The sequence below is a fragment of the Podarcis melisellensis genome (genome assembly GCF_964234715.1).
Source record: "Podarcis melisellensis genome assembly, chromosome: 2".
NCBI lineage: Eukaryota > Metazoa > Chordata > Lepidosauria > Squamata > Lacertidae > Podarcis > Podarcis melisellensis.
Genome location: NC_138529.1, coordinates 94,875,914 through 94,902,478, shown reverse-complemented (window position 1 = coordinate 94,902,478; position 26,565 = coordinate 94,875,914). Strand labels below are relative to the sequence as shown.

Here is a 26,565-nt window from a genome sequence, read left to right as displayed (position 1 = left end):
TGTTCTTAACCTGAAGCACCACTTAAACTAATGGGGCCTCCTGCTGCTGCCATGCCGCCGGAGCACGATTTCTGTTCTCATCCTGAAGCAAGTTTTTAACCGGAAGCACTATTTCTGGGTTAGCGGAGACTGTAACCTGAAGCGTATGTAACCTGAAGCGTATGTAACCCGAGGTACCACTGTAAGCTTGGGCTTGATAAGTATGTGTTTTGCAATGACTTCAAAATATTCCCAAACTTTTCAGTTGATCCAGAGTGAGCTCAGCTCATGAGTAATTGCCTCCTGTTCACTAAAAGCCTGCAATACCAGAGAACCAAGAAAATAGGTGTGGCTAAAGAGCCTTGTGTGAACGGCTGTTTTCACACTACTGTATACTTTTAGAAAACATTTCCCCCTCAAAGGATTATGGGCACTGTAGTTTACCCCTCACAGTTATAATTGCCAGCAACTCTTAACAAACTACCATGCCCAGAATTCTTTGAGGGCGAGCGGGCAGTGAAATATGCTTCAAATATGCTTTAAAGGTACACAGCTAACAACAGAGAAACAAGGAACGTGAGAAAGACTTGGGGAAGGGCAGTAGTTCAGTGATGGAGCATATATAAGGCTGCTTGCTGTGTTCCTAAGCGTCAGAGCTTGTTGTTATCACTGTCTGATAAATGGATCAAGAGAAAGAGGAGAATAAGAATCACCTCAGTTACACAAGGCACCATCTGCTTCATTCCCACAAAGGTGCTGTTCCTTCTCAAAGGGACCCTTGGGGGCTTGAAAAGAAAGAAGATACCAGGAACCGTGGGGAAATCAGAATCAACACTAGGAATGACTGCACACTTGTCTGTCGCCACACTGTAGTGACTGTATTAATTTTAGAGACGTTTCCTTACAAGAAACATGGGGATGGGAGTTGGGAGATGATCCCTAGGGCTGGGTGTGAGTGGGTGGAGCCTGCCTGGCTGAGAAGGTTCCAGAAGGAAACTAGCATTTGTTGTAAGGTTGCTTAATAACCCCACTATGTTATCTCTTGCTTTAAGATATTGACCCTTAACTGGTGTTAAGGGTGTCAGAAATGGGGGCAGCTGAGAATTATGGGCAAGAAGGGCCTCACCCAAAAAACTGCAGCTTGGTCTCAGTCTAGCAACAGAAACACCAGCTTCTACAGCACTGAGGTAACTATGGAGCTTTTACAACCCCCATCCAGCCTGAAAATGCATGGGGATGTTGCAGAAAACGGGAGAAAATTCAGGAAAAGATTTGAACTCTGAGAGCCACAGGGACTGAAGGGAAACCAGATAAAATAAAAATAATACTGTTGCATTTGGTGGGAGAGTAAGCATTGAAGGTTTACTATAACTTCTGGTTTGCAGAAGGAGAAGACATGAAGTTCAGTGCAGTAAAGTCAAAAATTGAGGAGTTTGTTTATCCCCCACAAAGAGAGAATCTGATAGATTTACAGGCATTTAGAGAAGGGGCTAAAGTAAAGCATAATATGCTGCAGAGCTAAAAACCCTTGGGCCTTTGGGAGTCTCTGGTCAGAAACAGGATTATTTGTGGCTTTAGGGAGAACGCAATATAAGAAAGGCTGCTGTGTGGAGAACATCTTGCACTTGAAAGCACTCTTGAGACATGTGGAACCACAGAGATGGTGAGGGCTCAAGCAGAAGAACTGAGGTCAGCTGTCCATGCCCTAAGCAAGCAGCCACAGGGACAGGAGATGCTAAATGAAAGAGTGCAGCAGCTTCTTAACAAAGCTCCTGAGGTGAGAAATAGGCTTAGTGTGGTCAGAAACAGTGTGCTGCGTCTGGGAAGGGCTGCTGCAAGCAAAACCACTTTGCAAAACATTGCTGGTCACAAGTGCTGAAATCCTGTTGTGCAGATGCAGCTGAAAATACATGTTTATCAGGGTGGGAATATTGCGTGTTTTAATGCTCCTATATATTGCCTCAGCTGGTTCCTAGCTCAGGTGCAATTCTGGTATCTCCACTGCAGGATGTGCCGTGTATATAATATGACAGGGTAAGAACACAAAGAGCCCCTCCAAATTAAAGGTTTCTCTGGCCCAGCATTCTCTTCTTACAGGGATCAACCAGATGCTCAAGGAAAGTTCACAAACAGGACATGATCACAGCAGTGAAAGAGAATATGAAAGGAGACGAGGTTATTAATTGCAGCTGCAGAGACTCTGTTAAGTGCAGGAGCTCTCCATTTCTTCTTTTGGGGCGGAGTGTCTTCAGATTGCAAGTCTAAGCCCATTCAGTTTAGAACAGGGCAGCCTATTTAACCAAGTAGCTTGTGAGAGAGGGTGGGGAAGGGAGCCTTGAAAAAATCGTGAGGCTGTTCCAGGAATCCTGAAGGAGTAAATACGAAGAACTCAGATTTTGGGGGTAGTAAGAGAGGGGATCAGAACAGGGCAAAACTAATTACTGCCGCACCCTAACTTTTCAACACAAATGTTTACCGCTAAGCATGACATTTGTGTTTCAGCTCATCTAAACTAGGAATCATTTCCATCAGCAGAGCCGGGGGGGGGGCGTTCCTTGATCTGTGTGCTTGTGAGAGAAGGAGCAGCAGATGTTGAAGCAAAGCGCAAACACCCCTGCCAAGGCTTGCTAAGGATGGGAGTTTATCTAATGTGTAAACAACCACCTGCTGCAAATGAAAAATTGCTCCCCCAGCCACCTGATTAAGACAAACATAACGACGGAGTGAAGCTGAGAGGCAGCTTGATTGGTAATTTCATCAAGACTTCTGAACTGAACATTTATCTAGAAGCAGAACAGTGGGACACGCGCTTGGGAGTGGGAAAACCTTTCTCTCTCCCCCCCCCTTCCCCCGCTTTCCAACCTGCTTTTTCGCTCAAGGAATAGATTGGTGAAATGACATTTAAGAGACAAAACTTGGAAAGGATTTGAATAGTGAAAATAAACATAATGTTATGAGTGGGGGGGGGGCATGGAGTGCCAGACCCCTCTAATCCCTGGATCCAGGGGGTGTTAAAATCTAATCAAACCTTCTAATTCCTGGATCCAGTACAGGCTCGGTCACTGGAATAGCCTGGCCAGCCTAGGAATGGCTCACTAAAGATGAGATATTAAGGGAACAAAGGGAGTGGCTCTGTGCCAGAGGTGGAATGGGTGGGCTGCCCTCCCTCAATTGTCTCTTACTTAGGCAGGTAGCCGTGTTGTTCTGACGCAGTCGAAATAAATAAAAAATTTGTCCAGTAGCACCCTAGAGACCAACTAAGTTTGTTCTGGGTATAAGCTTTCGTGTGCATGCACACTTCTTCAGAAGTGGTCTCTAAGGTGCTACTGGACAATTTGTTTTATTGTCTCTTACTTTGAAAGACAAAAGGTCAGAGTGGGAAGCTGAGTTGTGTGAGCTAGAAGCTGCATGCAAAAACTGTAGGCTGGAAAGGCAGAGACAGAACCATACCTGATTTCTGCTGGAATCCAAGGCTGTGGCTATGGGAGAAGCAAGACCTCTTTGTGGGATGTTAATGAATCCAAGTAAATGTGTGTGTGCACACACAAACATTTTAAAAAATCAAAAACAGGTTATTAGAAGAGTCAAGAGGCCAAGACAATGATGAAACAAAACATGTTTCTGATGGTGAGATTCAGTAAGGGGTCAAAAACATCTATCTGGAGACTATCAAAGCAGTGCCCAGGGGTTAAGTCCCTGCACACTCATGGCAGCTTGTAGGGAAGTTTACATGAAAGTTACCTCCATAGCATTGTTGTTGTTGTTTAGTCATGTCTGCCTCTTCGTGACCCCATGGACCAGAGCAAGCTGGCCCTCCTGTCTTCCACTGCCTCCCGCAGTTTGGTCAAACTCATGCTGGTAGCTTCGAGAACACTCTCCAACCATCTCGTCCTCTGTCGTCCCCTTCTCCTTGTGCCCTCCATCTTTCCCAACATCAGGGTCTTTTCCAGGGTGTCTTCTCTTCTCATGAGGTGGCCAAAGTATTGGAGCCTCAGCTTCATGATCCGTCCTTCCAGTGAGCACTCAGGGCTGATTTCCTTAAGAATGAATCGGTTTGATCTTCTAGCAGTCCATGGACTCTCAAGAGTCTCCTCCAGCACCATAATTCAAAAGCATCGATTCTTCGGCCATCAGCCTTCTTTATGGTCCAGCTCTCACTTCCATACATCACTACTGGGAAAACCATAGCTTTAACTACCGGTATATGGACCTTTGTCAGCAAGGTGATGTCTCTAGGTTTGTCATTGCCCTCCATAGCATTATGGATAGGCAGTTTTCAGCATAATCTGCCACACATCTGGAGCACATCAGAATGCCCATTTATATCCAGACATAGATGGGAACGCCCATTGTAGTGTGCGGCTTATTTATAATGACAGATTATTTCAATGTCTGTATGCACAAGCGACTTTAAAATCAACACTTGTAGTTCCCAATACACATGTAGAATTCTGCTTCCCTGCATAGTGCATGTTCTCTGCTGCAGGGTTTGGGTGTGTAAATTGCTTTGCAATGCCAATCCTGTTTAGGATTGTAACCCGTTTTTATAGATCACGAGCTGAACAGCAGGTTGAACTAAGACGTCCAAAGCTCAAATCCATTACTCTACCCACTGGACCTCAAAGAGCCTTGAGCAGGTTTATTTGAAGGGGTAATGATGGTTTCTGCCTCAAGCCCTTAGAGAGCTTGCCTCTCACACACCACAAATCCTGTAGAACATTTGTCAGTGCACTGCAAGTACAAGAAGTGAGAGCAAGGCCAGGGAACAGTAGGCAAATAAAGATCAATACCAGAATAACCAAGATCAATACAGCAAAACTCACTTTTTAATAATTTGCTCAAAAATATGTGTTCTGTATGATTTGGCAGGCAAGAAAAGATGGGCTTTTGAGAACAGTTCTGCAACACAACCTCTGCCTGTGCTGTATATTTTGTTCAAATAATTGTCTGGATGTGGTAGTTCTCTGTTACATCTGCTGGACAAGAGATTCTGTCTTGCAAGTATAAAACCCCTATTTCAATGTGGGCATTTTGCTTATTTGTTTGTTATTTGTTTATTTAACAAAATATACTGCTTGATTGTGACAAAACCTCCATGCAGCTTATAATGTGAAAATTATCAATGAAAGCAGTTTAAAAAAGGAATATTTTTAATTTAAAAACACACAAAGCATTTTAATTAAAATTAAAAAGAGATGTAAGACGTGTGCATGGATAGGCTTGCCTAAACAAAAATGTTTTAAGCAGATGCCAAAAATAATACAGCACAGGAAACTGTCAGTAGGCCAGGGGTTCCAAAGTCTAGGTGCTGCCACACTAAAATAATGATGTCTTACATGGAGCGAGCACTGTGTGGCACCTGTAACACTGCCAGTCTTGCAGATCAAAGAGATCAAGTGGACACATATTGGGTAAATGGAACCCACAAGTAAACTGACCCCAAGCTGTTAAGGGCTTTGTATACCAACACTTTGAACTTGGCCTGGTAACAGTTTGCCAAATCATGCAGAGCTCTGAGCAGAGGTGTCGTATGCTGGCAGGGTCTTGCTCTTTTGCAGTAATCCAGTCTTGAAGTAGCCGGTGCCTGAACTATTGTGGTCAAGGTCCTCTGCTCCAGGAAAGGTCGTACCTGTCAAAGCTGGTAAATATTTAAGTACGGCACACTTATATTTGGTTGGGCCATAGTGATGGGAAGGTGGAAAACAAAGTTGAGAAGTGAAATTAAGCAACTGGAGATCATAGCTTCCTGCATTAGGGTTAGGATGTACGTAAAGTAGCAGTATACTCAGAGGGAATAAGGGATGGGAGTCTGATCCAGAAAACCCCATAAGCCTCTGGGATATAGATACCAATGGAAATCAAATTTCTGCTGAACACAAAGCTTAGTGCATAAAAATTAATCAAGTACTACAATGACTCGCTTTATTCATAATACTTAATGGTCATGTAATAGGCATTTTTATTCAGCAGTTAAAGTTCATAAGTGCAGGTTTTACATGTAGAAAGGTATTATGCTGATGGTTTAATTACACACCTTTTTGCACACCAAAAGGAAATGGATTCTGCAGCTTTCATAATTAAAGAAGGACTTTGGAGGGGAAATGAACTTTACAGTAAGCAGCCTATCACCTGATTTTTATCATGTGTTTTTGTTTTGCGTCGAGCAATTCAAAACCTCATTCTACAAATGTTAAAGCCATAAACGGGAGCCAGGAAGCGCCAGGAGGGTGGTTTGATTGTGATAGCCATTCCAACTGTATTCTTAAGACTTTACAAAGCAACCATAAACGTGCAGCATGGGTCTCACGCATGATCAGATGGATTCCCAAAGAATTATGTACATTAAGATTGGGTCTGCCTTTACTCTGAAAGTGGGTGGGCAAAAATGAGCTGGGGGGAAATTAACTGGACATTTCATGCATAAGATCATTCCAATTAAAATATTAAGCAGCCTGTATTATGGCAGGGCTACTCAGAGGTCTGGAAAATGTCCCACACTTCCACAGAAGGCTGAGAGGAAGCCTGTCTAATACCCCGGTCAGGGAACTGGAGAATAATGGCATTGTCTCTCTAAAAACAAGAACAGAAGAGTAACAGTCCACTCAGATACAACAAAGTCTAGTGCCACCTAGTGTCTAGACTTTAGAATCACACTATCCACACATCTGCCCCATTTTATTTAAAGAAGCAACAAATAACCAGCCCTATTGAAACATATATTATTTCAAGACAGAATTAATCTCAGAAGCTTCCAAATAACTTGACCTGAATGAGGGCTCATCTGGTTGGCATCTGTCTGCCTTGGGAGACAGTGGGAGAGTGCACCTCCTGGGGTGAAGACAAACTGTTGGAGAGTTACAGTGCCTGCTGTGGCTGGGGAGAAATGTTTTGTTGCACCTGGGGCAGATGAAGGTGTCCAGTTGTGCACCACAGTGTTTCATCTATTATGTGCCCATTAGAGTAATAACATTTTTGTCTGCCTTGCAAGATGGCTCAGGCAAGTTGGCTCAGTGTCTAGAATACAGAAGTTTACTGATACCATTGGGACATCCCTGCTTCTTATTGAAACTACCTAATACTGAGTCATAAGGACATGGGTGGCGCTGTGGTCTAAACCACTTGCCGATCGGAAGGGCGGCGGTTCGAATCCCCGCGACGGGATGAGCTCCCGTTACTCAGTCCCTGCTCCTGCTAACCTAGTAGTTTGAAAACACGTCAAGTGCAAGTAGATAAATAGGTACCACTCTGGCGGGAAGATAAACGGCATTTCCGTGCGCTGCTCTGGTTACCGCAGAAGCGGCTTAGTCATGTTGGCCACATGACCTGTAAAAACTGTCTGTGGACAAACGTCTGCTCCCTTGGCCAGTAAAGCGAGATGAGTGCCGCAACCCCAGAGTCGCTCGCAACTGGACTTAACTGTCAGGGGTCCTTTACCTTTTTTTATAAAAAAAACTGAGTCAGGCCTTTGATTGATTTAGCACAGTATAGCCTCCTAGTATGAGTATACCCAGACGCTTAGATCTTCTTCTGAGGCCCTCCTTCAGGTCTCCCTCTGAGAATGGTGACAAGGGAGAGAGCTTCCTGTCTCTGGAATGCTCTCCCCAGTGAGGTACACCTAACACCTTCATTGACATTTTTGGTGCCATTTAAATACTTATATTTGCTTCAAGGCTTTTGAGACTAAGGTAATATTTTGTTTCTAGTGTGCTGCCCAAGCTCCTGTGACTGTTACGGTGGTTGTTTTTTTCTGTTTTTATATGATATTTTTATATTTATGTTTTAAATTATTATGATAATTATTGATTGAGTTTCTATAACATCGGCCCGGTTTAAAAGGCCATAGGTTGTTTAATCATCCCAAGGCCTGAGAGAAGAGGAATGTTTTTGCCTGACCCCTAAATATATGTAACGAAGGCGCCAGGCAAGCTTCCCTGGGGAGAGCAGTCCACAAGTGGGGAGCCACCACAGAAAAGGCCCGTTTTTGTGTTCCTACCCTCTGGGCCTCTTGTGGAGGAGGCACATGAAAAAGAAATGTGTTGTAAGTCACTTAGAGACCTCCAGGTAGCAAGAAACTAACAAGTCTATATAATATTAATAATTGCCCCACAGAGACCTCTTGGCAGGGTTATTAGGAGGAATATGAGCTAAGAGTATGGAATCTGATCCTGGCTTAGGAGCTGCAGATTGGAATTCTGCATGCTTAGAATCCAAGAACTGGATCCATAAGCAGAAGCCAGGATAGTAGTAGAATTATTTATTTATTTATTTATTTATTTGCCAGGCCTTTTTCCGTCTGGAACTTGTAGGAACTCAGTTTCAACACCTCTCAATTGGCCGCTATTGCCATTCTAAGAGAGCAAGAGAGGTGTTCGTGGTTAGTTCCGGTTAGTGCTGTTTATAACTGGAGAGCTTCTATCACTTTTCATGTGAGAAAAGTTTTTGAGAACCGTTGAGCCTGAGGATTCCCCAACCCTGGTAAACTTCGTTAGAAGTATTTTCCAATTTTTATTAGTGGTTTTATTGCAGTGCTTTATCTGCTCCTGTTAGTCGGAAAAATAGCTTTAAATATTGAAGTGGTAATTAATGAATCTTTTATGTTGCAAATCAAACATTTTCATCTAAGCAGTAGCAGAGAAAGAAAAGAGGATTTAAAATATAATTGTTTCTGTAGCTTCCCTTCCTGGGTTGAATGCTTTTTACCCTTTGTTATTTCATTGGCTTTTTTTTTTTTTTTTTGCTTTTTTTATCTGTGGTGCACTACCTCTTATCACTAGGTATTTGTTGCCTTCCCTCTCCCTGCGCCCCCCCCCCGCCTGCCCCGGTTCAATATTTCTTACTCTACCTTCGCCAGAGACATTCCTAAGTAGATGGAAAGTCTCTGAATGTGGAATTTTCGCATGAGTGCAAAATAATAAAAAGCATGTGTGTATTAAAAAGAGATCAGCTTAATGGGAAATGAGCATTGGGTTCCATTAATATTCTATTACAGTGAAAATCATATTTAATAAATTTTCTCCAGATTTTTTTTAACTGTATTTTTCTCTGTTGCCCGCCAATCTAAAGAAAACATTGTACATGATACATTTGATTTATGTTGAGTAAATAACCTGCGCCGCTCCGCTTAGGGGAGAAGGGAGAAAGTTTTTTTTAAAAAAAATAATAATAGCAAAGAAGTCTTCAAATGCATTCCAGACGATAATATGAGGTTAATTTCCACATGCAAAAGTGATGTGTTTTGTGAAGCAAAAGGGCCTTTTTATAAACAGTATTTTTGTTGGAGTGTTGTTGGCTTTTTTAAAAAAATAGTATTTATGGGATCCAGCGTTATATGAAAAGAGCTGTGATTTATCCAGCGGAAGCGTGAAATTAATACGGCCCTGAAGTAATGACTCCCCATGTAATGTTATTGTTTTGGAATTCCAGAGCATCATCTATTGTGTGAGCCTCCCATCCGACCAATTACGTGCCTGGTTTGTGCACATGTGCAGCTCCTCACGGAATACTGCCCCGCAATCAAAAACTGCAGGAGTAAGATTGGCTTCCGGCACGGTTAGGTAGCAACTTCGCCCATCTGCAAGTGAGGGAGGTGGCCTGTGTATACTAGTGAGGGTGAAGCTTGGCAGGGACAGGGTGCACTGCATATGCCTATCTGGATATATATTCCCCGTTAACCATTGAGCTGCGTGGGTGCCAGATTGTTCACAGGCAGAAATGTGCAGCCACATACAAGCAAAGGGACGGGGGTCGCACTGTGGGTTAAACCACAGAGCCTAGGACTTGCCAATCAGAAGGTCGCGGTTCGAATCCCTGCAACTGGGTGAGCTCCCGTTGCTCGGTCCTGCTCCTGCCAACCTAGCAGTTCAAAAGCACGTCAAGTGCAAGTAGATAAATAGGTACCGCTCCGGCGGGAAGGTAAACGCCATTTTCGTGCATTGCTCTGGTTTGCCAGAAGCAGCTTAGTCATGCTGGCCACATGACCCGGAAGCTGTACGCCGCAACCCCAGAGCGAGATGAGCGCCGCAACCCCAGAGTCGGTCACGACTGGACCTAATGGTCAGGGGTCCCTTTACTTTACCTATACAAGCAAAATGCCTTACGCCTCCAGTATTACCCAGTCTAGATGTTACACTCACCGCAGGGAGAAGCCTACACATTGCCCACATCCAGCAGCTTAATCATTCTCATCATAGAAGCCAGAGCCGTTACTGTGAGCTTCACTGTCTGCAGTCCACAGCAGTGGCGTTTGCTGGCAAGGGCTGAGAAACTCAAAGCATGACAGAGACATAGGAAGCAGCCATATGCTGAATGAGACCCTGGATCCAGCTAGCCTAGTACCTCTGTCAACACTGGCTGATAGCGACTCCCCAATGCTTTTAGGCCTCCCTGGAGATGTCTGAACCTGGGATCTTTTGCATGCATCCCTGAGCTACGACCCTTTCCCCTTAAGAAGCCACAACCAGTAAAGTTATGAACAGCAGCAGGACAGGGTGCAACTCAACAGAGGAGTGAAGTTCTTTAGAGCTAGACGACCAGGGGCATTGAAAGTGGTGCCCTCGTGATGATGTGGTCCACAGTTCCCAGTAGTCCCAGCCACTATGTCTTCTTGTCAAGGATGATGGGAGCTGCTTTTGGTGGATACCATATTGGCTACCCCAAGTCTGTTCATACTTGCTTGCATGCTCACTCAGTTACGGACGCGCACACACAGCAGTAGCAACAACTCCCATGTTTTCCTCATGGCAACCATTATGAAGTGATTTATTATTGCCATTTTAAAGATGGGGATCTGAGGCTTAGGGGGAAAAGAGACTTGCCCAAGTTAACATGGCAAGTCAGTGCTGCAACTAAGATTTCAAACTATACCCTGGTCTATGTGTGGATGGCACCACTTGTTCTTTAAAGTCAAAGCTCTGTTTCTTTGGGCCTTTTCTAAGGAAGCGGTTGCTTTGAGCCAGAGCAGCATTGTCTGTTAGCTCCCCTTGCCTTTTCTCATACATACTAAACGATTGACGCAGCCCTGATCATAAGCCACAGTAGCCGACCCTTGTTGTTCCCTGACCCTAATTAATATTAGACTCTCTGACATTTATGTATCAGAGCCAGAAGCTAAACAGGAAACAATTTATGTCACCTAAAGCTTTTTAACAAATCGATGCAACTATTTGTAATTGCTTGTTTCACAAGATTAAAAGTGCTTAGGCCTGATCTTCGCGCACCCGTTTTGTGGCCAACATGACCTGGGCTTCTGTTATAAAACAGGAGTGTTGGTGATCAGCACCTATTTCCATCAAGCAATCCATATTGCTAATATTTCTGGAATTTTAATGTAGTTACAATTTATAGCCAATCAAATGTGGCTACCTAAATTGCTGTTGCTAGTAGACAGTTTAACTGTCTTTATTAATTACAGTATAATTTAATGTTTGAGTACAGGCACTTGTGTTGGTCATTTTTACAGCTAAAGCAGTTATGTGCCTTATGACGAACCATTTTAGCATTTTCAATGGAAATTTGCTAAAATGATGAGTGATAAAACCATCAAACTCTGGTAAATAATGGTTATTGCTTTGAGTGGAATTAATCTTTGAAAGGACAGTTACCTTCAAATTAGCATTAGAACTTGAAGACAAAATGGTTTTCCGACTTCTGTGATTACATCCAAATAAACATGATTGCTGCATTATGCCCAGAGAGTCGGTATCACCAGATGATTTTGCAAAAGTGTTCCTTGCCATTCAGACGTGTGTGGCTGAATCCTGACATTTATGCTCATTTTACAATTTACAGTGTATATGTTTTGAATTTAAACAAAGGAATCTTAGGTGTGCTCTTGTGCTTTGGAGACTAAGGAACAAATCTTGCTTGCCACCACCACTCCCTAGAATCCTAGATGACATAAAAGCTGCTCCTTGTCCCTCAGCATCCCAGCTACAATAGGGAGACGATAACACTGATATACCTTTCAGGGTTATTGCATAAGTCAGTAAAATAATGCGCTTGAACTGCTTTTCAAAGCTCTAGAACTGTTATTTTGCATATAAACGCGTGCGTTTATAAACACACACATGGGCTAATGTCAACTACTCAACATAATAATAAGTAGTACTTGCGGTCACTTTCTTAGAATACATTCCTTTGTGCATGTTAAAGTGACATCTTAAAGTATTTAAGGAATCGAGCGTTAATCTATGTAGGGCTAAAAGCTTTTAGCTTTGCACTGCAATCCAGTGCATACCTACTCAGAAGCAAGCCCCGGTCTTATCTATTTTGTTATGCCATTTCTAGACCACCCAAAGTCATCTGGGCGGTTCACAAAAATCAGTTAAAATGCACAAATACAATGCAATCAATAAACACAGAACCAGCACAAGCATTACCAAAATAGCATAAAAGCAGACCAGGATGAAATTTATGAAAAAAAGCAAAGAGAAAGCAATTTGACTTCATTATTTCATCAAAGAGCTAGAAGACTGATATACCATGCGTTTTTTTAATCAGTTGACATCCATAGTTATTTGGTGGGGGCTCCTAGGATTTTTTTAAAAAAACAAATAAGTGTGAGGCGAATAATTATCTGCTTTTATTTTTGGATTATGATGAGGTTTATTTTACGGGCTAGGTGTTTGAAGCCTTGAACATCTTGCTGCAGCTTTTGTTGTTCATTCTGAAATTTGCTTTTGACCATTTTGAGAGGTAGCTTTAACTCTTTATACATAGGGTCAGGTACAAAAAAAATGTTTTTGTTTATTGCTTTCCGATATTAACGTAGTTGTTCAGATTCTGGCAGAAATCTATAGTACACGCTGGCACTGATTTTAAAGAACAGAAAGTAGTTAATGCTTTAGAGTAAAATGATATGGCTATTTGACACATATGGAGATAAATGGGATTGTAAAATAAAGAGCTTGTGAATAGGTTGGGGTTTGTGTCTATCTGTTTTGGATGAGTAGTTTCAGGATAATTGATTAACTTGGTTGTGTGTGAGGCCCAGGAACTTAGCATTATTTAATTTTGTGTTGGCCACGTGGGCTCTGATCCAGAGCAGTGTGTGTGTTCTGCTGCAACGTTGCATTTGCATTCTTTTGTACTCCTGCAACAGCTGGTTGCCATTGGTGTTAGCTTTGACATTTTGGTCAAAGGAAAGACGAGCCTGGATACATCACTCCCTACAAACAGGTGTACATTGTCACAAGTTGATGCCTTTGAGGTCATGTTGATGATTAGGTTGATGTCATGCTCATGAGGTCTTGCGGGAGACAAACCACGAACCCCAATTCTCATCTAACAGTAAACCAAACCATGGCTTCACTCATGCTAGTGTAACAGCAGAGGGAGTGGTGAAGGAGCAAAGTGGCCACGATTTTCTAACAGTGCACCATTCATGCTTATTAGGGTTAGTGTTACATGCATATCAATTATTATGCTGGTCATGCTTTCGAAAACACCCAGTAAGGATTTTTCGTATCCTTTAACTGAGGCTTCCACCAATAGCATTTTGTCTTTGTTCAGAATCGTCTACCAATTCTAGCTTCTGACTCTTAAGCGCTTCCACCTTTCCACTAGCTGCAGAGTTTCTTCATGCTGCCCATAGTACGTTTTCATAAGTTATTCTTCTGGAAGCACAGAAGACTGTACTTCAGTCTTTAGACCTGAATTGGAGCCTCACTTCAGTTTCCTGAAGGTTCAGACGTCTCCCCACTTAATGTCCATATGGCATTGGATGCCCTGTGCACCAGGGCAGCTGTCAAAGCAAGGAAGTGTAGGGGGGGGGGAATCCAAATCCCCAGCAAAGACCCTGTTGCCCCAAGAGTTCTTGGTGAAGATTGGGTATGCCCCCACCAGCTGTTTTTGAGGGAACACTCTTTATTTCCCCTCATTGTAAGTCAGTGCCGAGGGACCGGCTTTTGGAGTTGCTATCTTTTAATCCGTTGTCTGCGCTGCTGTTGCATTATTTGCTTTCAGAAGTACATAAGATCCTGGCTAAGTTACACTGACGTTATCTCAGCACTAGCTGTAACAAGAGGAGTGTTCTTCCCAGTTGCTGCAACGTAAGGATGAAAGGGAGCTAAGTAAATAAATAAGAGTAGCAAATACTTAGATTTATGCTGTTCAACGCGGTACCGAAGTCAATGAAAACAGCATGGTGTTCCACAATAATGGTACCGCGATCTGGATATGTTAATTTAGTGCTTCGTTAGTTCGAAATTGTGTGTTGAGTCTTCAGGAGCAATCATTTATGATTTCATATAGCTCATTCCACATCATTTCAATTATGCAAAGGATCAACAAGCTAGTTGTGCATCTATTTCAGACAACGAAAAGCGAAGTTTTAGTCCCAAGGACATGGCTGAAATCTGCTGGAATTCAGTTAGTCCCTGGTTCACGTGCCCAGGCTTCTCGTATTCTCGGGTTCAACAGAACCACAGGGTGAATTAGTCAAGCCGTTGTGGGCTTGAAAGGAGAAAGGCAGGAGAGTGGTGGTTTTTCTGTTAGAAAAAAGGGAGAACACCATGCGTGAGCTGAAGGGCAGCAGCCAATAGAGCTGTCATTCACCTGAACTAAGGTGTCAATATGTGTAACTAAACCATGTTTCTTAAAGGCATGACAGCCTCCACCAAGTCTTGCTTCTCAATGGGAACATAACCCTGGGTGAGTGCCGGGAACCCTCTGGAATCTCATGCACTGCTTGGCAGAGATGTAACAATATCCCAACCAAGATAGCTTTTGGGGAATGGAGAGGGCAATCACCAATGAAGCCCACCACTCCTCCCCGCCCAAGCCAATACTGCACAACTCTGTGTCATGATGCAGTGCTGGCACAGATGACGTTATGGAGAGGGAAATGGTTTCTGTGAAAGTGGAACTGGTGGTGGCAAAAAGAGCTGGTTTTGTTGGTCCTCTGCCCCACTTCACACCTTCCCTTTCAGCCCACCTATAGATGCTGAAGAGAACGTATAAGCATGTATTCTACCAAAGGGGAATTCAGTTTACTTAGGAATATGCAAAGGTATGGCAGGTCAGACTACTTGTCAGTCTAGCCCAGTATCATCTACTTTGACTGGCAGCAACTTCCTGTGGGCTCACCTGCTCCTACTAACTGGAGGTACCAGAGACAGAACCTTGGGATCTTCGATGTGCCAAGCATGTGCCCTGCCTTGATGTTGTAGCTGAGGCATAGGCAAACTCAGCCCCCCAGATGTTTTGGGACTACAACTCCCATCATCTCTGACCACTGGCCCTGTTACCTAGGGATGATGGGAGTTGTAGTCCCAAAACATCTGGAGGGCCGAGTTTGCCTATGCCTGTTGTACCTAAACCCAGGAGTGGAGAGCGTTGATAATGTAGCATTATGAACGCTGCAGGGTTATGGTCTTCTATAGACAAATTTACTTTACTCACTGTATTGCAACTGACAGGTGAAATAAATTGGGTATTTTCTCCCTAGATATACATAGTGTAAAATACACTATTTGTGAAAAAAGTTAAAATCTACTATAAGGAATGAAAGGAAGGAAGATAGATCTAGGGCGGTTTCCCAGTATTATTATAGCCATAAAGGTGCATTACCTATTAATTTCTGCTAATAACATTGCTGTTACATCAGCTGATGAAAAATCAATAATAGTTCAATTCACTATTGACATCAATTAACATAACTTTCCCCATCCATTTAATGTTATGATAGAGTATTTTTATAAAATCATTTCTACTAATTCAAGCATTTATCATTATATGCAAAAAGATTGCTTGATGAGAATATTATAGACGGTGCATGTTTTTGACATTAGCATTTTATTTGGATGACTAATCTTGCAGATGTGAAATTTTAATGAATTATTCATGAAAATGCTTTTCTCTGAAATTTTAGTTCCTGCTATTGCTAGTTATTAAGCACTTTTTATTTTCCTTGATGTAGAAGATAAACGTATGCTTACTCAAAGAGAGGTGGGAGGACTGTACTCCCTCCTTACAATTTGCCTATAGGGACAGTGATGCTCTTTAAGAGTGGCCTAATGTATTGGCCATCGAGTTTTGCAAAGCATCTGTGTTTCTTAAGTGAAGGACTTATGCCAAAACCAATGGTACTGAAATCAATGGAACTGCTGTGAGCTCACAGCATGACTCTTCAACTTCATTAATCTGAATGGCCTGTGGGAAACTCGTAAGATGCACATAATCAGAAGATCAGATAAACAGGAGCGAAGGAACCGTTTGCACAGAGTAACTCTTGACTTGGCATGTTGATAGTGACTTTGGATCCAAAAGTGTCCTTCTGCATGAAAGGGCATCTGCTGGCGTCAGTGGAGGAGCATTGTGTGAGAAGTGAACCCAAATCCAGAGAGACTGGCTGCCGACCATGACTGGTTGCTGCTTTGAACCCAAGCTTGCTGGAGCTATGAGAGGAGCCACTCTTGAGATGTAATGTTCTCCTTTGAAGGTGTCAGGTGCAAATATGTGTAATCTTATTACTTAAAGACACTAGTCTCCACTGTTTCAATTTCCCAATGGAGAAACCACCCTGGTTAAGTGGCAAGACCCCTGGAATCTCTTTCTACCGCTTGGCAGAGATTAGGGTGGCTTGTAATAGTACCATGCTAATGCTGAAAAGTCCCACGCCAAGGTTCATTCATATATATGGCCTAAGGTGTGTGTGTTTTTTGCCGTCAGTTTGTTCTGAGCTTGCATGAATAACAGAAGTATTTGCCTTCACAATGTGATAATTTGGAAAAGCTTTACGAGTTAACCAGTTGCACTTCAATTTTGTTTTACTGCATTTGTTTGTTCCTTTTTTACTCTTTCAGGGTAAATCCATAAATAGTTCCCAGGTTTTACTAGGGTAACAGCGGGTCTTTTAAGTAGGCAGCTTAGGATGGCACCGAGTTCATTGGGACTCGCACCAAGGAAAATGTGAAAAGGATCATGGTCTAAGTGATGGTTTTGATCGTATTTTCTCAGTAGGTGGGTACAGAGTCTGCATGGTTAGTGAAGTTTGGTTTTAAGGCAATGACTTGATTAAAAACTGGCACCTTCACCCACTGTATTTCTTCCCAACATGGAAAAAAAATTTTAAAAAAATTGCCTGTGCCAGTGAAGGACAACACCTCCCATTAAAACTATGAATGGCTGGAAGGCTCCTGCTGATGAACTTCCAAGGGTACAAGTAGACATAGGTGTGGTATATTTGAATGCAGCACCAGCATAGGGGAAAAGCAAAAAACACATGGCCCATGGCAACAAATATCACCAGTGTGAACAACCAGCACTTTTATTGCATTAGAGAATGCTATAATGTCAGTAATAAGTACTGACTACACAACATTTTATTGTCTGCATCAACAGACATGGAATGATGGAATTACAGTTGATGTAAGGAATGAGTTTCTTGTATGCCTCAAAAACCAAACCAAAACAAAAAAAGGGGAATCTTGTTACTGGCAGCACATACACATGAAGAACCATGCTAACAGTCTGGACTGTACCATTTTCATCAAGGCTTTTGGGAAGGAGATATCCTGTTACTAACTCTGGGCCTGTTTAAAAACGTGGAACGGGTCTGCAAATGTAACTCTCAAGACTTTTAAGAATGATAAATTAGTTTTCCGCGACATCTAAAAAGTACGTTAAGCAAAAAAGATACCAAAACTTTCCAAAAGAGTTTAAAACACATTCTCCATGCTATAAGGAACGTAGCTTGTCAGCATTCTGAAAACTACAACAGTTCAAAATTATTTTTTTAAACTTTGATATATTTATATATATATATTTATATATAAAATATCTAATGATCTGTATTATTCGTAGATTCATACCCCCTCCCCATCTCCTCCTTCTCCCACCCCTGATAAGCTGATCATGGGTGCTATGGCTGGGTTCTCCTAAAGGAGAATCAAACATTTTTATTTATTGTATTTCCTTACTGAAGTTTAACATAAGCCTTGATTCTTTTCCCCCACCATTTTCTTCTGCCCCTGGTCAAATGTAGAAATCCAGCAGGTTTTAAGCATTTGAACTGTGTTGTCCCAATCCAGAGAAGGGATGAGCTTTACACAAAAAGAGGGTTCTGGCTATGGAACTCTTTCTACTGTCGGTGCAAGAAGTTGCTAAGAGTACCCGCTGCATCCGGCCCTTAGGGGTACATGCAGGGTATTCATTTCCGTCTAGAAGTCTGCAAATGCAGCAGAAAGCTGCAGACACGTTGCTGCATTTGGAGTCTATGTGGGGAGAAAGACTTTCCCCTCTTACATCCCCGCCTCCTGCTCTGGAACAGGTGATCAGAGCTGACAGCTGAGCTCAGCTGGGGGAGGGAAGAGAGCTCAGTCAGTTCCATGGAGAGGTTTTTATTTTGTGTGTGTGTGTATGGATAAGGTAGGCTTCGACTCTCATTCCTGACAGTGGTTTACCTGTACTACTTTCATAATGTACGCTTTTGAGAGAGAAAATAAAATAAAAACAGAGCATGTAACAAATTGTCTTTACATCTTGGCACCTTGTAAAGTATTTCTTTTTTTTATACAAAAGTTCAATAATTTTTGACACTCTCCATTGTTAATCACTACTTCACTGATAAAACTTTGAAAGTGTGACCTTGGAAATTCATCATGCAAAGTATTTACTGCAGGAGGAGAAAACATTTTTTTGAAACAACTTTTCCCCGCCCCTTAAGACAGCCAGAAATAGGCAGTGGTAGGGAAATAACAGAAGGGGCAGGGAAAGTATTTAAAATGAAAACAAAACAGCATAACAGCAACAACAGCAACAACAAAAAAACCTGTACAAAAATGATTTGATCCATAACAGGGGGGTTGGGGTTGGGGGGTTGGGAATCATTTGTCATCTATGTTACATTTTAGAAGCCAGAAGGAAGGGGGGGGGGGAATCTGCCAAAACCAAAACAAAGAGTTTGGGATTTTCTCCCACATGTCAGCAAATGTCATCCAATAGTCTTAAAGCAAGGATAACTAAATAAAATATATGTGCAGCATATTCTGCAATTCCATTACATACAGTAGGATTTTTCCCCCAAAGCATTTTTTAAAAGTATAGTTTATATAAAGCAGTTGCACAAAAAGCAAAGGGTGTTTTAACAGGTATGCATTTATTCCTTTTGAGGAATGATATTTTTTATTAAAAAAGGACCTTCTCCCTCCCCCCATTTCTTTCCCCTGCCGCCCCATCCCTCCCACCAAAAGACAAAAAGGATCACAGAGACACATTGGGCTATATATGTACAACATAATAAACCCCACCCTATAGGAACAATTGTTATTATTGAAAGGGACACAGAATCAGAAATTTGTAAAAAATAGCAAAGTTTGCTTGATGTAAAGCCTGAGATTTTTCTCTTGGTTCTTCTGCAGGACAGTGATACCTGCAAGATACGGTAAGTCTAATTTTTTATTATTTCATTTTCTCTTTTATTATTTTGCTACAGTCTTTAGACTATGCATGCAAGACATATAACTAAGTGCAACTGAGTGAAATGTAGTTTTTTTTAAAAAAAAATTACTCATTCCCTAACAGTTTGAACTGAGGTATGCGTACTAACAGTTTCTCATGCTGTTATCTTTACTCGTCTAGCTACACATGCTGAGAATGAACTAATCTACCAGATTTTTATCCCCTTTTGGAATACCAAGCTAACCAGCAAAACCACTCAGTTTTGAAGCACAGGGATCGCTTCTTGTGATCCCCCCTGGCCATCTCCTGCACGCCATGGCGCTGCCTGAATACGGTTTGTTTCCAAAATGTTTCAAATGACCACAGACTGCCCTCCTTTAAATTAAAACAAAATCAGGAAAGGGGGGTGGGTGGGAAGTTGTGTTTTTATATATTTCACTGTCAGTAAAAGATGCAGCAACTTGCATCCTGTTGAAGTTAATGGCAAAAATCTCCCATTGACTTGAATGGTACCAAAGTTTACAAGGGGACAGGAGTGTTATTCTGCGTGGAAGATGCTGACCAAATTTCAAAGGGGAAAAAAAACTCAAACACAACAACAGTCACAATCACTCTAAGGTCCTGTGCACAGATTAAAGCAAATTAAACAGAAATTGCCTTGCAATTTGCTTTTAACAAAAGTGAATAGGATTTGCAAGGTCGGAGACTAAACAAAAGGTTAGAAAATAAAATTCTGGAGATACTATTATATGGTTCAGTTTAAGTTGCGAGAGTTCTTCTGAATATTACGTAAGCGTCTCCTTCGTTTTGCAGGAAAATTAGACTACTCTCCTGTTTTCTCAGGATGAAATGCTGTCCTTACATGCTCCCTTCACTTAATACTGTTCCATAGCTTTAGCCTTAAAAGGTCTTTCTTTACAGAAATACATTTGGTCCCTGTAAAGAAACAAAAAAATAAAACAAAACAACAACAACTTTGGTTCAGCAATCTACTTGGTCTTCTAACTTAGACTCTAATAAAGGAGCAGTTTCCCTTCTCAGGTTAGCCATAGCCCGTATCTTGACATTTGCTTCTAAATTCTTTCACCTCCTTTGATCAACAATAAGAGGATATTTGGCTTCATAAGATAAAGCATATAACAGAGAACATAATTTACCTTTGTGTAATATCTTTGGTAATTTTAGGGGGAAAGGTACAAAAGTAGAATATAAATTAAAAAAACAGAAAGGCGTTTGAAATTAAAAAGCTATAGTCCGACATAAATAAGTAAGTTACGGAGAAGTGGCTGGAGAATGGAAAGTGTTTAGATGTGCAGTGATCAATGGGTACCAATGTTCTAACAGCAGCTGCCTGCCCGCATTTGCTTTGAAGAATGCTGCAACTTGCAACAGTGCTAATTCACCCACAGGTTTCAAGTTGTCAGTTTCTGATACTGGTTGGTGTAGTATTGTGTAATGTTCTTAACTGCAGTTTGCAGAGTTAAAATTATTAACACTTTACAACTAGTGGGCCTTCCCTAGAAGTTGCATCCAAAACCTAAATTATTTTCAAGCTGATGGATACCACCAGTCAATTCTCAAACTGTTTAATCTGGTTAACCATGTATAATGCTCCCATAATGCCCACTTTCGAAGGTGAATCGAAAATACGTATAGGCAGATTGGTATTTTAGATCTTCCAGAAGCATTCAATGTCCCAGAAACTCAGGTTAAAAGGCTAAGAGCTTTCCATGATTATATTCATTTCTGACATAATAAAACCCTGTATGGTGTATGTTCAGTGTTTTTTGTGCTGCTAAAAGTTTGTGTTACTAAATATTTACCACTACTGCAAAAAAAGAAATGAAAGCCCAGAAACAAAACTCTGAGCGATGATAACAACATACACTGGTCTGTGGAATGAATTTGCACCGCATCCTATATACTGTTTTGTGCTGGTTTGCCTTTCATTCTCAATTCTTGCAACTACCTTTCTTTCTCATCAAAGATATCTTTGCACACGGTTACAGCAGCTTTTGAAACCTTTTTCTTTTTTGGGGGGGGTGAGGAGTGGGAATATAGCCCAAACTGGAATGTTTTCCATAGCTAAAGAAAACATGATGGCATCTGAAGGAAACTGGAATGAATGGTAGAAAAAGAACTACAAACAATTCCAAGGACATTCAGCTTTGTATAATAAAAACACCTATTAACATTCATCACAAAAGTACAGAAAACATTTAAGCCTCAAAAGGCTGTGGCCAGTTGAGGCCTGAGGTCAGAACTTAAAATGGTGTAGGAGAAGTAGGGGGGAAATCAAAGTTATACACTAAAAAAATTGGGAGAATTTTCTTTTAACCCCTCTTCAGTACACACACACACTTATGCACGCACACATGTAGATGCACGTGTGCACACACACACACGACTTCCCCATCCCAAATGGAAGCAAAGAAAGAAAAAGTGAAGGCAGTGATAATCAACATGCGATACTGTGCAAATATTGTCCATTGGAATCCTCAAAATCTGGGCAAAGGCTTGATCTGCAATTATGTGTACATGCTCAGCTTGATGTCTTCGGTGTCCCAAATTGGAAGAATTGCAGTCCAAAGTCTGCTGCCAAATTGTGGATAAATGAATTGGTTGAACAAATTTACAACACTGATGTTGACTGTGAGAGGGAATCCCAAGTACCAAACAAGTCCATCCAATGCACAGAGTACAAATTCCTTTGTTTTGTTTTTTTTCAACAAAAAGTAGAAAAATCAAAAATACTCCCAAATGGGATACTTGATGGCACTAAGAGTTAACGTACTTTATAGCTGTCAAAATGGACCAAGTGTTTCCTCCAGACTGTACAATAATGGGGAGAGATTTCACAGCTAATTTTGAAGTATATGGTTTTTTTTTTCCTCCCTCCCCGTGATCTTCATTTGCAGGATCACATCACAGACATATTCATTCAATGTCCTCATTTACATTTTCGTCTTCATAATCTCTGTCGTGGTCAAACTCTGGACTGTGATTGGCTGTTGTCACTAAGGACAGCGGGCCTTCATTTTCATCTGGATCTAATGGTTCTTCTTTAACATGCACCGGGTGCCTGTGAACATAAGAAAAGGAAAGAGGAAATGTTGGTGAGCAATTAATTACTTTTTTAAAAAACCAGAAGGGTTAGAAAAAGTGACCAACAATTCGAAAAGGTTATTCAGCTCTTTAGAATAAAGCACCTATTTTTGTAACATTAGGACACCTATCATTTTACAGCAACTGCAGTTGTTTTTTCCAAGGGTTCCGAGAACCTGGAAATACAATCTCTCCTACCAAACGAGGAAAATGACAAAGAAGGAGAGATCCTAAGGTGCTTGAAACTCTCCCCCTTTTTAATGGTTGATATGGCGCACAGCTCTCTCCCCCCCCCCCGTTTTTTTCACAAATACATGTCACATGTGAATCTTAGTTTGGCTGCAAAGGGCAACGGGGGAGTGGGGGTAGAGAAATCCTAAGAACGCCAAGATTCAATAGAAAACAAAACCAGGAAGCAAGCCTTTGCTTCTTTAAGCTTTCTTCGTGGGATTTAGGGAAAATGCTCTCGAGTGACACATTAGCTTGATTAATACAATCTTTGGATAAATAAATGAAATAAGCATCTGTAAAGCAAAACAGTGGTTTATCAGCCCACTGAGCTTCTGGAGGCTGGGCTAATCATCGGTTACTGTGTGTTCTGCTTCTCTAGTTAACATGCAGAACCTGTGAGGCAAGTCTCCAGAGGACGACCCCAAGTGAGGTTCTATCATTAATCAACTTCAAGCAAACACAGCAAAGAGACACCATGATACATGCTTTAAACTCCAAATTAATGCATATTTTTACAAACTGTCAATAAGGGAAGAAAAGCCCTGCCAGGAAACACAAACGGAGAGGAAAAGGCTCGCTCAACACAACAATATGATAAGAAAGCAGAGTCCTAATGAGAATAATAACACTGTCAGCTGTAAACAAGGCAGAACATGATCCTCAGCTCGTGGTGGGCACTAAGGATGCACTAAAGAGATGAGATCTGCCAAATTTCTCATTATAGAATAGCACGTGAATAACCCATGGGGGAACAAGGGTTGATTATACAAAACGGGCATGATAACAATTGAAAAATGTTGTCCGTAAATCATATTCACAACAACCCCTTTACAAATACAAATTACCTTCCTCTTTTTTGTTGTTTGGTAGCTTTTGATATGTAAAATACCCCAGCAAGTAAGCAGTGTCTTGTTAAAGAGACTTTATAAAAGGGAATCAGATTTTATTGGCAATATCATGTGAACAGTAATAATACAACCCGTTTAGGAAAATCCAGTTTCCTTTGTAAATAGTTGCTGTTTAAAGCAATCCCCGAAAATAAAGTAAGGGCAAGTTCCAAGTCTCTCTTGATTTATAAACCACAACCCTGGATGTTGCAGTCAACGAAATCTAACCCTTTTAATTTGGCAAGGCAAAATAAAGAAATAATCCAGTATGTAAACTTTCACTTTGAAGGGGTTTGAAATAGCTGGGACATTCTGAGTGGATGGGAATGACACAACCCCAGAAAACACACACATGTAGAATTGCCTGTTGTTATACTGATCAGCATCAGCCACGGCGTGAAACCAGGAATCACACCATGAGAAGGAGAATAGCCCATGTAGCTGCCAAAAGGGAAGCAAGCCACATGATAGTTTCAGAAACTGAAATGAATGAAATGCAAACATTCATTAATATTAGTAGTGGGCTTTGAAACTCTCCAGATGTGTCAAGTGCACCTCAAATCTTTCATCCAGTTCAGGGTTTGGAACTGTGCATTGCTACATCAAGACAGAGGCATTTGCCTCAACATACAGCTTTTCCTGAAAAGGATCACCGGGAAGAAATGATCCTTTTGCTGAGTTATTTAGTTTATGAAAGCCTGTAGGGAAACGTGAACTATATAACAGTTGCTCGTAACACGAGGCAGCAAAATGCACTATAAACAACACCCCAGTCAACCTGTGGCACTTTCATTGTACCCTTATAGTGATGGAACTACTTCCTAGACTACCAAGGGCTGCCTCTCATGGGTGGTTTTTATGACTGCTTTGAGAAACACAAGATCTGTTTGGCTAGATCCACAGCTTTCTATATAGATTTTTAAAATCACATGTAGCATTTTCCTACTGAAACTTTTTACATATGTGTGAATGGCATGGAGGAATAATCCTGTGTTGTCAAATTTAACAGTGAATATGTGAAATCTCTTTCTGTGTGTTTCTCTTAGTTATATGCTTGCATTCCCTTGTAGCTTGGCATTGCTGTATCACAGTAGGTGCTGAATCCAGGCACCAAATATAGCTGCGTAGGGTTAAAGATTCATTTCTGATCTGTGTGTTTGGACGTTAGGGTTGCTGAGCAGAAATATACTTAACCTAATGGATTTTGAAAAACTCCATCAAGTGCTTGTGAGAGACAGGGGTGCAGCATCACCTTTAAAGTGACTCCAAAAAAAGGGGTCCTCTTCTGCTTGCACCAAAGGTAAGCTATGTTCCTAGCAGGGCAGATTTGTTTTCACTAGGTTGAAGAGAGTTCAGAAAGATGGGAACCCAGATTTGGGAGAAGGGAAAACCTGTTTCTCCTTCAACATCCACAACAAAAGCTGTGTTTTAGAATGGACCTCAAAGCAGAGGAAATGGTAGCTGTGAAATATTCATACTGTGAATCTGACATATACTCCCTTTATTTTAGTTCTCCTCAACAGAAAGTCTCGTTAATATCCATAATTATAAAATGTATATGTGATACATTTGGGCAAAAAGCCACCATAGCACAGGTTCAGAGCACATGCCTTCTCATGCTTATACGTTCAAAGCACATCAGCTCTTTATCAGTGTATAAGGTCTCGGATTCAATTCCCAAGACCTCCAGTTAAAGGATTTCAGGTAGAATTATGGGCATGAAAAACTTCTATCCAAGTCTTTGGAAAGCCACCACCAATCAGAGTTGGCAATACCGTATTAGATGGGACAATGGGCTTCATTTGCATCCCCATATGCTACAATAATTTGAGTATATATTGTCCGTAGACAAGAACTGCTTTCCTAAAATAACCAATCTGAGAATACTCACATTCTTTTTTGGGGCTAGGATACCATTGAGAAATGTCAAAATGAAAGAAGCATTGGTTCACACATTACTCAAAACACCATAACTGTTCAGAGTTGAAGAGCAGAATATTTTATATGTTCCACATGGTTTAGAATTCCTATATAAAAGTCTTATAAGTCCTGTTACAGCTGGGAAGAGACAACAGAAAGAAAAGAAAGGCAGTCTCCAAAGGTCAGTACTGGGAGTTTTAAAAAAGACTTTGCTTTTCCTTCCTTAGTACCAGAATTCCCAGTCATTCCTTTTAACTTACATGCCTCTTTCTTCTGAAGGGGTTAACTATAAATAACCTCACTGAGTGCAACTTTCCCTTCTGTTTACATCCGAGTAATTCTTTTGTTTGTCCATTCTGGGAAGAAAGGAGTTTTTAATAAAGCTGATTGTTGTTTAAAGCCACTGTGCTCTAGTGGCGCACACAGCATGGAACAATTTGCTTTGTGGCTACCTTTGGAGCATGTCAGGATGAAAGTGTTATGTCCCCAAGCTGTAATTATGTGACTACTTTCTAATGTTTCAAAAGAGTGGAGTGGAGGGGTAAGGAGAGATTAGAAGGATTTTCAGTGTATTATAAAGAAAAGCAGTGAATCGGACGGCAATAAGATTTCTGCAGGAGTGTTATACTTGCTTAGCTGTCATGTTAACAAGGCGCACTATAGTTTGTGATAAAGTTTAAAGGATACACCTACCGGAATTGTTAAAAACAATTTACTTTATGGCAGGGAAGTATATTTTGTAAAGGAAAAGGAGAATATTGCCATACAAGGTGCTCAGTAGAAGTAACTACCTAGGATGGCACCAATACCTTTGCTTGAATGCTGGTGGATAATTATATCCAGCTAACAGTATAAACTCTCTTGACATTTGAACATCACTTTGTGTGCTTTTCATGGGCGTCCTCAAGCAGAGGGAAATGCCCTCCCTGGGTGAACCATAATCCTTGGATTCCCAGCTCTCATTCTTTTTTCCCCTTTCTTTTCGGGGGGGGGGGGGGGGAAGGTTCCTAGCATCTACAGATACAAGGCAAGCTGTGCAGGAACT

General features: G+C 41.4%; 1 protein-coding gene and 1 long non-coding RNA gene across 20 annotated transcripts in view; one reads left to right on the top strand and one right to left on the bottom strand.

The window, feature by feature from the left end:
- The first annotated feature begins 276 nt into the window (after positions 1-276).
- On the top strand, positions 277-20,345 carry LOC309365343. The gene is made up of 3 exons (XR_014166034.1): positions 277-1,166; positions 1,558-1,756; positions 19,338-20,345. It is a non-coding gene; the product is annotated as an uncharacterized lncRNA (long non-coding RNA).
- FOXP1 (forkhead box P1) overlaps positions 17,223-26,565 on the bottom strand; it is a 513,657-nt gene continuing 504,314 nt past the window's right edge. For all 19 annotated transcript variants that reach the window (XM_081901936.1, XM_081901945.1, XM_081901949.1 and 16 more), the window contains one exon: positions 17,223-22,459. In XM_081901936.1, coding sequence (XP_081758062.1) covers positions 22,315-22,459 — 145 coding nt within the window. In that variant the 3' untranslated portion in view covers positions 17,223-22,314. The remainder of the gene's footprint in view (positions 22,460-26,565) is intronic.